Source organism: Equus przewalskii, chromosome 4, assembly GCF_037783145.1.
Source record: "Equus przewalskii isolate Varuska chromosome 4, EquPr2, whole genome shotgun sequence".
In the NCBI taxonomy this organism is placed as follows: domain Eukaryota; kingdom Metazoa; phylum Chordata; class Mammalia; order Perissodactyla; family Equidae; genus Equus; species Equus przewalskii.
In genome coordinates this window covers 32,296,458-32,309,312 of record NC_091834.1, presented here as the reverse complement: position 1 = coordinate 32,309,312, position 12,855 = coordinate 32,296,458, and the positions used below count along the sequence as shown (strand labels likewise).

Genomic DNA, 12,855 nt, shown 5'->3' with positions numbered 1-12,855 from the left:
TATGTTTCATGCCCATGGAACACTACACAGCATAAAATGAAGAGAAGCTACTAAAAAGCTCAAGATGGTGATAGGGACATGCACTAAATGACAACCTTTTCAAATGGCTTCATTTGAAACATTCAGAAAAGAACTAGACTTGCTCTCGAAGCAAAAACAGGGATCAAAAGGCAGCAAATAAACAAAGATCCTTTTCCACCTATGGGAACTTGTATTGGGAGATACAAGATAGAGAGCCAGTCACGCTACAATATTTGTATGTGCTGGGAGAGTTTGAAAAGGATATAAAATTAATTTATAAAATACCTAAAGTATGGTCCTTCAGTGTTTTTATTCACATCTTCTACCCACTTAGCTACATTATAGTCTCTTTTGAACCATGGGTTTAAATACCTGCAGAAAGCAATGGAAGGAACAAAGAAAGCAGAACAAGATAGAAAATCTGAAAATACACAGCACAAGCTTAGCAAGGATGTTCTTCACCCTCCAAATGCAAGTGACTATGGCAAATAAACCAGGATGGATGTTGGGTGATTATGAGGCAGTCTGTACAATGACATGAGAATAAACTCAGCTACAACAAGGCTCAAGGCATTTTAGAACATATTCAACATTTCAGGGAAAGCCTGTCCAGTGGTTTCCCAAGTGAATTAGAAGCTCTCTTTCAATCATAGTACTGTCAGCAATCCCATTCACCCACCTCCAAAGTGGCTTTTTCCAGGCCACTTCTCATTTGGCTCCTTGGTTTTCAAATGATAATGGCGCTTTTTGAGAATATTCAGATGGCTGCAACTCCAACCTGGTGTTTGGGCATATAACACCCCAAGAATAATTAAAAGGAGCAAAGTTCTCTTTCCAATATGAAAGGAAGGACTTTACATGGTCTTTGTCTTATTCCCATTAGCAGATCCCAAGGTGGAGTTAACAAGAATGGTGCTCCAGTTGGCACTATAAGGAGCAGAAAAGGTCCCAGTCTTCTGATCCTGGAGCCCCAGCACACATTAAGTGTGACCCAAACAGGCCTCCGTGATCTTGATCTGGGCTTAGTAATTTAGGTGCAGTTGTAATATTCCTTCCTCCTCTCTGTGCACTCCAGACTAAAGTGCTCGTGTTTCCATTAGGAAATGGCCTTCAGAGGTCACCTTCTGAGTATCTGATCATGAGTCGTGTGAGTGACCACCAGAGAATAATAATGACCTTAGTTAGCATTTCCCTGAAAGATCTGGCAAAGTCCTCATCAGAATTACTGCACAAAGGAAAATTTAAAATGTAGTAAAATTGGGAGTGCAAGTTTTTGGGGTTTTTTTTCAGAGTTTCCTTTGATTTTTTACCCCAGGAGCCAAGCAAAAATCTATCCCCTTAGAATTTGCCCTTGTAAAATAAATATAGGTTCAACAAATTCAGTCTTGGAAGAATTGGGAGGTCTTATTGACTTTTCTCATTTAAAAAGTAACTTCTAGAGACACTATAGACAATGACGATCCAAGCTCTATAAAACGTTTAAAGTTATTTGAAAACAAGCCAAGGGAAATTATAAAATACACTATTCACTTGTGGTTAAAGTTTGATCCATTCCTCCAAATTTAGTTTTAGTTAGTAAATACATTTAAATCAAGACTACATTTCCACAGTTATGTAAACAAAATTAGAGTACTTTTTCCATAGCCCTTTTTCTTGTTTTTAGCTATGACCAATGTACAGCACAAAATAATGTCACGAAGTTCCCTGTTGAGAGAAGGGGTTGGTTGCTTTTTGTGCTTATAAGACCATTTTGCTAAGATAGTGTCCCCTAACTCAGGAACAACTCACACTAGTTTTGCCTTTAGCCACAATCATTGCCAACTTGTGCTTTTCACAGAGATAGCCAATTAAAACTTGCATCAAGATTTCCACTGAGACTCTGAACAAAAAGAAAAAGTCAAAAAGCAAGTACAGCCACAGATGAAGGCTAGTGAATGCTCTGGCCTGAGGAAAACTGTTGAAAAAGCCCATGCAGCTGTTACCGGGTGAAACATTGCCACACAGCAAACTGAGTCCCCACGGGCAGTCAGCCACTTCCAGGAGGAGGCACATGTGCCTTTCACTGACAACCTTAGAAGCTCAAAACAGTGGTGCCATGGCTGTTCCATGAAACCTGCAGCCACATGGCTAGGCTTGCACATGATGGACATTTTTTTCCATCTCAGGGAGCATCTCAGAAGGCTGTGATCACTTCACTAGAGGTCACTGAAGAGAGCTCTCAATTGTTGTTCCTTCTGGGGACCAGCCCATGCAAATGTCTTCACAGTGGACTTCCTAATGTCTCTAGGTCGTGGTGGCTGGAGTGACGGGATTTTATCAAACTGCTCTAAACCTGCCTAGGTGGCTTGACTTGGCTTGTAGCACAACATGCAAAAAAAATGCAATAGACAGGATAGGAGAGCTCTTTGTGTTCTCCAGGATGGAAAGGCAGAGGAAAATCAGCTGGTGCTGGCTGGACCAGGACCACCTCTGAGCAGACGTTGGGGGTGTCAGAGACCAAATGACCCTGTTCTCAGCCAAGGAAGGGACTGGGAGGGAGATTAAGTGGCAGCCCAGAATGAAGGGGCAGGTGGAGACTGACCTGTGATCCAGACTCCCTGTCTGGGGGCTGTCAGAGCCCCCTGGGCTTATGCCTTGGGATGGGACTGTCTGGGCGAGGGAGTGCCCAGGCTCAGGTGCTTGGGGCTCCCTCCTGTAAAAACACAATATATAATACAAAGTCTAAGCCAAAAACTTTTTTTACATCATGTACAACAGTGAGGAAGAAGCAAAATCTTTGAGTGGAAAAACAATACAATGAACAAGGACATTTTATGTTGTTAATTAGCATAGTACTCATTGGTGGTACATGTTTTAATTTGTGTCCCGATGTTTCACCATCCTTTGGGATGATGAGATATTAAAGGGAATGTTGAAATAACGGACCTGATAATACCTCTTAATTTAAAAAACTAAAAAAGATATGTTTGTCTATGGTCATTCTGCTCCTCTTATAGTCACACAAATGATACTGTTATATCAGAAGCAAATGGGGTCATTTAACAAATATGAAAAGTATTTTAAAAAACTTGTCAATAAATTCTTTATATGGTATGTATTAGGATCGTTTTAAGGAAAAAAACATATATATATATGTTATATATATATATATATATAGCGCCCGTACAATAAGGTATGTGAGAATACTGGTCAGCTTCACAGATTTGGCTCCAATCAGGTAACATGAGTCATGTAACCCAAATCTGAAAAGTCTGAAAAGTCTCAGGGAGTCCTTAATACTTCTTCATAAAGATGATTCCATTATAATGTCTTATTAAATATTATAACATCTCACAGGTAAGATTTTTCAAGGGTTATCAGTAGTATCATAATATTTATCACATGATACAAGTAGGAATTTTACAGAAAATTTTTAAAAAATAAGTGATTACTCTAGAAAATATTGTATAAATCTTGCTAAATACCTAGTATTCTTTGGGTCCTAAATCATAGCTTTAATATAATGTTGGATTTTTTTTTATTCACTTGGGAGTTTTCAAAGCCTTGTTATAGGAAATACTGTCAGAACACTGAGCAGTACGGAAAGGAAGTTCTAAAGAATATTTTGCAGTTGTATCTGCACTCTTATGAGCAACCAAGATAAGCTGAGGAGCTCTTACCAGGTGACCTCATGCAAAACAAATCAAACAACATTCCAAGAAGAGTTTATCCACAATGAACCCTAAAGCATCCAAGCGCTTTGGGAATGTATAAGATAAACTCTAACGTGTTAGTTATTTATGATGGAGTTCTAGGATGCCATTCTGGACCATGCAATGTTATCACTTGAACCTATCTATTGTTTCTAAGGTAAAGTATCCTCTAGTAAAAACTTTGACAAGCCACTTACAATACCGTCAGCAGGAAGGTCCAAATTTCAGGGCAATGTTATTGTCCTGGACTGAAAAAGGCAGGGTATATGATGGAAAAGCTAACATAAGTTTCTGACAAGCAGTTAACAAATACCCGCTCTTCAGATTTTTTAAGTATTAAGGCATGAAGAAGCAATAGAGATCCTGAGAATAATAACTAGCGCTGCAGTGAGAAATAAGTAAATAAATTTTAGGTGGGTCAAAAAGTATGGTTAATTAAAACCAGGTAGCAAGGTCCAGAAGGATACCAAGGGTGTGTTTTAGTCCACCACGGGACTGGTGTTTATCTCATTATAAATGACTTTAAATTTAACTTTCAACCCCATCCCCACTAAAAAAAAGAGTGGCTATCAGCTGAAACGTATAGTGTTGCATTTAGTGACAATGATTCCGTTAAAGACCAAATTTAGGTACATGCCCTTTTAAATGTCCTCAGAAGGAAAATTTAAAAGGGAAACTTATCCATTAGTCTGAGAGAATGGTTAGATTGCAGCCATGAAGCCCTCCAAGCGGTGGTTTCATATTGTGAGCAGATCATGCTCTAGTAAGGTGGGAATTTTTCCCTGATGCTTCGAGGCTGTGTGAATATTGGGGAGAGGAAGGGTGACCCCTCTGAAATGGCTGGACCCCGGGTGATGAGAAGAAAGGAATGTTATCAAAATTCCCTTCAAACAGAACCAAGACACCACAATGGCAGGTTACTGGAGGAAAAAGCCTGCAGCAAGGGTGAGACCCCCACTATCAGTGAATATTGGTATGGGCACAGTTGCGGAGATGCCTATGTAAAAGAGAAAAGCCACGGTTAATTTTAAAACGGCAAAAAAGGAATTAAAAAGACAGAACCAAGACCAGAGGCATGGTTTACAGTTCTTTGATGATCTAGTTAATTAATGTTCACACTAATTGCACAGGACCTTGGTATGCCTTTTTCCATTAGAGGTTCAGACTTACTCAGTTGAATTAGACCGAGGTCTAAATCTTTTGCCTCTGATTTTCTTTCTGTTGCCTCCCAGGTTACCTGAAAAAGATGATTTACAGCTAGATTTGAATGTAAATAAACACTTGCCGTGTGTTTAATTACACGGTATTTCAAGTGGCTGTAATTCACAACCAGCACCACCCCAGAACACAGGGCTTTCTAGCACTACACAGCCTTCTCAATGTGTCTAGTGCACACTGCTATGGAATCTCATCATTACCCATCCAAGAAAAAAGAACTGGACTCTCATAATAAATGCCCTTCTCTCTGTTGGAGAAGAGCTAAGGAGCTTACAGGAAAGAACAAATCTTTACAACCAGGAACCACAAAATACAGAATTTGGGTTATGTGGACAGATGGATTCACAATGCCACTCTATACCTTGCCAAGAGTTACTTCGAGGTCGCCCATTTTCACAGATGTCTGAAATATGTTTTGTGTCTGGAATCCTTTCACTCCAAGAATGAGAGAGTCCATTTGACCTGAAATTGAAAATGTTGTATATATTGTTCAAAAATATAATCAAATGAATATTTTGAAATCAGTAAGCAAAATTTCTAAGCATTACTGTGCATTAAATAAAATAAATCAAGAAAGAAAAAAATCTGAAATGAAAGCATGAAGAGAACATGAAAGTCTTCATGAAGAAGGCAGAATTACACAACATCCAATTTAAGAAAAGTCAAATACAATGGAACCCCATTACAATAGTTTATAATTCAAAAGTATCAGGATACAATGCAAGCCAATTACATTCCCCAGAACACAGCAACCACATATAGAAAATTCACTACATATTTCGGTTACATAACCCGAGCAGCAGTTATAATGGGGTCCCACCATAGATGTTTCTTAATTGTAAAGCAATGGTTTTCACTCAAATATTATGAGAACATGGACTTCCAAGAGATTTCATTAAGATTTGCTCAACTGAACTGGTTAACCTTTGTCAAAGTAATATTTAGGATTTCTTAAACAATAAAATTATTTTCTGAGAATTGGCATTTTCTCCACAAATATGGCCCCGAAAAATGTACTAGTGCTACTTAATTGTCCAGTAACTGAAAGGAATCAGATGTTTATCACAGAAACATCTCTCACAAAGCCCATGTACCATTAAGCCCTTCTGCTATTGTGTCCTGCTATCTTTAAAATAACTGTCCACAATAAGCAAACTTTACACACCTACCTTGTACCATATAAGTATTTTGACAAACTACATATACTTAGGAGGAGTCACATATTTTGATACAATTTTAACTGCTTAAAAATGATAACCCATTGAGATTTTGCTAAAATCCAGGAATTATTCAAATCAATGTTTTAAGTTCTTCTTGAGGTACTTTAGAAAATAGCACTATACTTGAAGTCTTTTCCACATATCATTGCAGCTAATTGCTAGTAATGTCTATTTTAAAAGGAGCCTTCTACTGATGAACAAAAAATTATTACACATTAATTCCCTAGATTAGGACTTTTTCAACACCATGTGCTAATTATAGAATGACTCATTTCGTCCAAAAGGACAACAGAAATTCTTCTGGAATCCATTGATTGCTCCACTTATTTACCATGTTATTTATTTTAAAATTAAGTATTTGATCAAGAAAATATTTATATACTGAGAGAATTTAAGTAAATTTTATTCTCTTAATTAAAAAGCCGCCAATAAAAGATTTTGAACAACCTTCTATAGAATTGTACTTCTCGTGCAAAAACTAATTTTTTTACTTTTGCTTTAAAGCTACATTATCTGAGTAAAAATAGTCCTTCACTCTTAAGTTCCACATAAAGTAGAGTTCTAGATTTCACTAATTCCTTCTGTTCTCCTTCCTGATTGTTTAAAAAGAGTGAGATCCAATGCAGAATTTTTACAGATGATTCACTCTATTTAGAACTCCAGAAGAGATCATATTTCTTCTCAATAAACTAGGAACTTCCTCTTCAGTCTACAAAGTAATTACTGTGCCCAAAGTAATGCACGGGGCTATCAAATCTTTTTTTCTTTACATTACACCTTTACCAACAATTTTAAAGAAAGTCTTCCGCAGGAATATTTTAGCTTCCTTCAGTGTGAATGTAGGTCTCATTTCCTAAAACATTCCAACTATTTATTTCTTCTATCAGTTTATTTTATTAAGCAATTATAAAGCATGCAGAATTTTAAATGGTCTTATACATCTTAAGATTCTGGAGCAAGAAAACAGCATCAAAGTTTAAGACATGTAAATAATATATTAACCCCACCTATACTATTATAAAACTCAGTAAAACATTAAATACACTTAGATTTGGCAACCAAGCTCTAAGTTATAAAGTCCAGAAATAATCATTCCAGGAATAAAAGGCAAAATCATAATATTCAAATATATGATTCACAGAGAAGCGATCTTTTTTTCACAGCAAGCTTAGCTTTGATATATTTAAAATTAAAAAATATTCAATGCACCATTTATATTACTAATTTATTTTAAAAACTGCTTTTATTGAAGCATGACAGTAACCTTTTTCTTTGACTACCAAACATGACATAAAGCTCACCATTTAAAATATGACAAAATACTATGTATAGCTTCTTAAGCCATATAAGAGCAAGATTGAAAAACTCTGGGGTTTCCATATAGATTTAGGGTTGTTATTTGTTTAGTTTTGTTTGGTTTGGAGTTCTGGCCTGATTTGTTACACAAGTGGTTCTGAGCATATGGCATTTTGAAGTAGAGTAATCAAAGAACAAAGGATACTATTTTTTTTAACATTCAAGAAAGAAGGAAGAAGTAATCAAACCTGCTGCAAAATAATGAAATGTTCTGACTAATGGAATAATGTGTGATGGAACAGGTAGAAATCTGAAAATGCGACAGAAAAGCAGACCTCTTCTTAGAACTAGATGCTGAGTTTGTGCTGACTCCAGGAGGAATGTCGCTATAAAAAGAGTCGCCATCTCCAGGCTTTTTTACATAATCTCCCTGGGGTAACTGTCTAAGGCATAATAAACATTTCAGAGTCAGAAAACAAGACACACACATGAACACAGACATATACAAATATTATTTTAGGAAAAAAGAGGTAGGGATAATGATCTACATGAATCAAATCTATAACAACATGTAAATTATTAATAAATGTGACAAGTTAAAGTCATTCTAACTGTAGAGATCAGAAATGCAATCACTGAAGTCTTTACAGTCTGGATGAAGAAAGCCTTGCTTCCCTTTCAGGGGAAAATTATGAAAAGATGAGGTTTTTCATTGTAACTTCATTATACTTGGAGATGTTAACTACAGTGCTCTTTTAAAAAATAATATTGGTGTGAAAGGAGACGTGTTGGAACAGTCACTGCCCAGATAAGGCATAAGTTTTTTTTCACTGTGGTAAGTAAACTATGATTTCTAAACACTATATAACATAACCTTGATTTGGTCCTAAAAGAACTGATTGATTTCGAAGCTATGTTCTATAATTTAATCCAAAGAAATTCTTATTAGAGTTCTCTGTTCAATTTGGAGCTTCATTGTTCATTTAACAGAAATATGAAGAAACTGGAAGACATTCAAAGGTCAATCAAGAACATAATTCTAGAACTGCACAGTAGAATATGCAAAGGAAGATAATTTAGCAAGAAGAAGAAAGGGTTGAAAACTGAATTCTTGTTGACACCACAGAAGGATATTTATAGTAGTTGGAGGTGACCTCAGTTCCCTCTCTCCACTGTAGAAGGAGTGAGCAAGGGAAAATCTATTAAATCTGCACTGTTCCTGACCCCACTCGCTCTGATTTTGAATTAATTAAGACTAGAACAGATTTTTATTACTTCTCCTAAGAGAATAGGGTAGAAAACTTTAGATAGGACCACCTGGTCAACCCCTCTGCCCCAGTAGCTAGTCTGATCATTTGCCAATGCATGGCTAAACTACCAACTGCATCTAAGACTTGATGTGGTACTGTTGTTGGAGGTCCCACACGCTACTGTTGGACTCAGAATTTTAAACAGAGCTGTACTTAAATAGGTCTGCAACAAAGGCACACATTTGCTAACTCCTTTTCCTATCTGGTTTTCTCTTAGTTACTATACGAGTCATGGTCACTTGCTGATGCTAAGTTCTGTCCAAAAAATGCCACTTTCAGATGTTTGCTTGCTTATACTAATTACCATATTGTTTTAAATGTTTAAAATACTTGGTCATTCGTACTTCTGAATGATTGAATACTCTCTCATATTATTTCAATCGTATATATTCACACATCTCTACAAATCTACAGAAGAGTTTTCAACTGATATAAAGCACATATATAAATTTAATGTGATTAAATCTACTCCTTCCCTTTAAGAAAGAATTTATCATTAGATTTGTATGTAAGACTACTTTTACCTACAATTCTTTGATACGTATTCCTTCAAAATATTTTTAATCCTTTAAGTGACTTCAGCTCGTAATTGTAATCTTTCTTTCTTTTTCCCACGGTATTATGAAACATTAACTTTATAGGAAAAATAATGCAATTTCCCCATATTAATAGTGTTAATAATATAGGACAAATGATATATCTTCTTATGCAAGAGACCTTTAACCTGTAGAATTATATTTTCTTTCTTGCCTCATATCAGTAAAATATTCTACCAATGCTTGAAAAAAACCTCTTAATAAAATCAGAGTTCTTCTGTATGTTGCCTCAGGGACAAAACTTCCCTTTTGTATCACAGTAATATTTATTAAAGAATGCCAGAGAACATCCCATCAACATCATATTTCCAATAGTAATCTTCATGGTTAACAAATCATTTTTGTCACTATACATTTAACGACAATCTTTATAAAGCAATGAGATGTACCTCACTAAATTCAAATTAAATAAAGACAAGTTCCAATGACACTTCAATTTTCCATTAATCTATTCCCCAAATTACTTTCTGTCTACATGGTTCTGGCATTCAGGCATTTACCAAGGGCTCATTTAGCTGATACTGCAGGCTTAAATGGACTTCCTCCCAATGGATGGGGCCCAGTGTTTTTTCTTTAACTGAGCACATTTCACTTCTCCTCCAATGTAACTTCTCTGCAGTCAATGGTCATCTTTCACACAGTACACAAACATCCCTAAATGTTAAGCAAATCATAAACTGTGGGCTTCAGTCAAGGGGCTGAAGGCAGTTTAAGTTCAATGAACTTCTGGGCCAGGGCCTTGATTTTTATCATCCCAGGACGATTAGATTCTTATCCATCTCTATTGTGAAGTCTCCAAAATACAGAAACTACTCTCCATTCTCCTTAAAATTCCACAAGGAATGCATGTAACTTTCTTCACATAGTAAATGCACTAAAATGTTAATGACGGGTTATGAATTTTGTTAGAAGTCTTTTAAGAATAATATTTAACATCCTTCACTGTCCAGAAATTTATCCTTTTTCAATACCTATTACATGTTATAACAAACTTATTTCTTCTTGTTTACCCGTTAGTGAGGATAGAGAGTATCAGGTCCTTATGATTAACAAAATAAGATGTTATCATTTGTTATAAAAGATCATAAATGACCAACTAAATGATCTCTTTAAATTTTTTTACACTGAATTTATTTTTCTACTCTTTATGGTTTTCTTCCTAAATTTTGCTGGTTTCATAGAATTTTGAAATCTAGAAGTGACTACTATGTTAGGTGACCTGACCAGTGCTAAGTTTTACAATGGGAAAATTACCTCATATTTCCCATATTACATGCAAATATTTTAGACACGTGCATGAATTTTTTTATAAATAATGACCAAAAGAAAATAAAAGCTTACTTAACTAACTTATTTTTCCTCCTAATGTATCCCTGTTATGAGGGAAGTCTGATCTTTTCTAAAAGGGTCCACTGAACCACAATATTTAACTTAGTGGTCCTTATGCATGCTTGATATGGGAATACAATGAAAAAATTTAAGACTTAACCTTAATGCTGAAGGAGGAATTTCTCCAATGCTTTGTTGGCATCTGGGCTATCTGTTATTAGAATTGTTACTTTACTGTTTTAAGAAATACTGTGTAATGTGTACCAAGTCACACTGACAGATGCATGAATATCACTGAAATAATAATAATATAAAAACAAACTAAGAAAGGTTTGCAAAAAAAGGAGGGAGGTTCACAAGCAGAAAATAAAGTGGCTAAAACAGGTGAGAGAGAAAAGAAATGGGGAAGGAGATTTCTGCTTATGGTATGGATCAGGAAGATATGATCTAATTATTCTATTTCATATTAATCATAATGATGTGTGTTCATTTTAGACAAAGGAAGAGAATATTTCAACTGAATATGAGTGTTTTATAAATCCAAGTTCAATTAATGTTTTCCTATTCTATTGCTATTCGTAAACCAACCTGAAAACTAAAACTCAAACTTATAATTCTTGTTACAAAGTATACAGCTACTAAATCCTAAAGTGATCATGCTAAAACATAAACAATAGCATTAACTGAAAAAATTACGGAGGTCTTCCTTTCTGAAGATTTTAAACAAAAGGGTCAATAGCCATCCTTCTAACTACATGGTGTATAAGAATTATCCGTGGCTCCTAGGTTCCTTGCTCCCACCCTTCACAAGATGACACTGGCAAATTTAAAGGGATATCATTCATGTATGGGGTTCTGCCTCCACTGTGCCCCAGAATGGGGCTTCTAATTTTTTATTAAGCAGTTTGTAAAGAAAAAAATGGGTTTGCTTCTCATCTTTTTGCCAGATTTGCAATTAAACCTATCACACATTCCTTTGATATAATGAAAACCTTGAGAACACATTCTCTGGAGGGCAAATTTACCAGGTTATGAGGTTCCTTCACAGAATTACTTGCCTGACCTCTCCAATAATTTGAAAGTTATGCCCAATTTGGAATTTCTGAGCCATTATTTCTATCGTTAAGAAGAATCCGTTAACTGGCTACATATTTAACATGGTCTTGCATTCAACGTCAAAGCAAAACTATGTTCACCAATAGTACTTTCACCAGCTCAACCAGTATTTGTGGGCCTCATTAATGTCGATGAATGCTGCCTTCCTCTTTGAGAACAACCACACTCACCTTTTCTGTTTGAAGATCAGAGAAACAGAAAGTTTTCAGAGATCACATACTAATAACTTCCCTTACTATAATGCTTTACAGATGACAAAGAACTTTATCTGATTTAGAGCTGAAGAAAATTTAAGTGATTTCCAAAGACCATATAGTAGCAAGTGGATTTCTGATTCCATGTCATTTGGTCCTCCCATCACAGAACCTCAAATGAAAATATAATTTAAAGGCAAGGATAACTCAAAATTCTTAATTCTACTTTCTGGCATCCTTTGGAACTAGGCATATCTTTATTGGAATATTGGTAGATATTTTTACAAGATTGAAATTTCTTAATGCATTCTTTGGTATGTTGGCCTTACCACCTTCTCTATAATCACTAACATATGTTATCAAAAAGGAAAATCCTTGAGAAGATACTCATACATTCATGACTTCCTGATCTTAAGTCCACTCTTTGCTACTTCTCCATTTTGAGATTGATTGTCCAAACCTATGGACAAGGCCAAAAATAAATAAAGATTGTGTTGAAGTATACCAAAATATATAAAATAAATAAATAAATATCTGCTTAAGATGTGACAACTCTCAAAATATGAACTAGATTCCAAAAAAGAGTAGCCAGATTGATAAAATGATGACTCAGTAATACCGGAGGCATGAAATTATTTTATCAGGCACATAAAGGCAATTCTTAATGTAAAAATTTCCTTAACTGTACCTAAGCATATATTGAGTTAGAATAAGCAATTGGTGTACAGTTTTACATATTAATCACTTTTTTGTATCATGGGCAATTCCTTCATTCTGGGTAGTATCCCTGGTGAGGACACATCTTAGAGCACTGTTTTAGCTTTGCTTATGTTACATATTTGCAACATTTTTCTTTCCTTTTT

The 12,855-nt window shown here is 35.5% G+C and overlaps 1 protein-coding gene across 28 annotated transcripts in view; it reads right to left on the bottom strand.

Annotated features, from left to right (window-relative positions):
* Positions 1-12,855, bottom strand: part of ADAM22 (ADAM metallopeptidase domain 22) — a 247,036-nt gene that overhangs the window by 15,629 nt on the left and 218,552 nt on the right. For 5 of the 28 annotated variants that reach the window (XM_070617415.1, XM_070617419.1, XM_070617418.1 and 2 more), the window contains 2 exons: positions 5,293-5,393; positions 4,884-4,950 (listed from right to left, as the gene is read on the bottom strand). In XM_070617415.1, coding sequence (XP_070473516.1) covers positions 4,884-4,950; positions 5,293-5,393 — 168 coding nt within the window. Of the gene's footprint in view, positions 1-306; positions 394-2,602; positions 2,714-4,554; positions 4,711-4,883; positions 4,951-5,292; positions 5,394-7,695; positions 7,891-12,855 lie in introns of those variants that run through there. The other 23 variants (XM_070617414.1, XM_070617391.1, XM_070617390.1 and 20 more) reach the window with 12 other exon arrangements.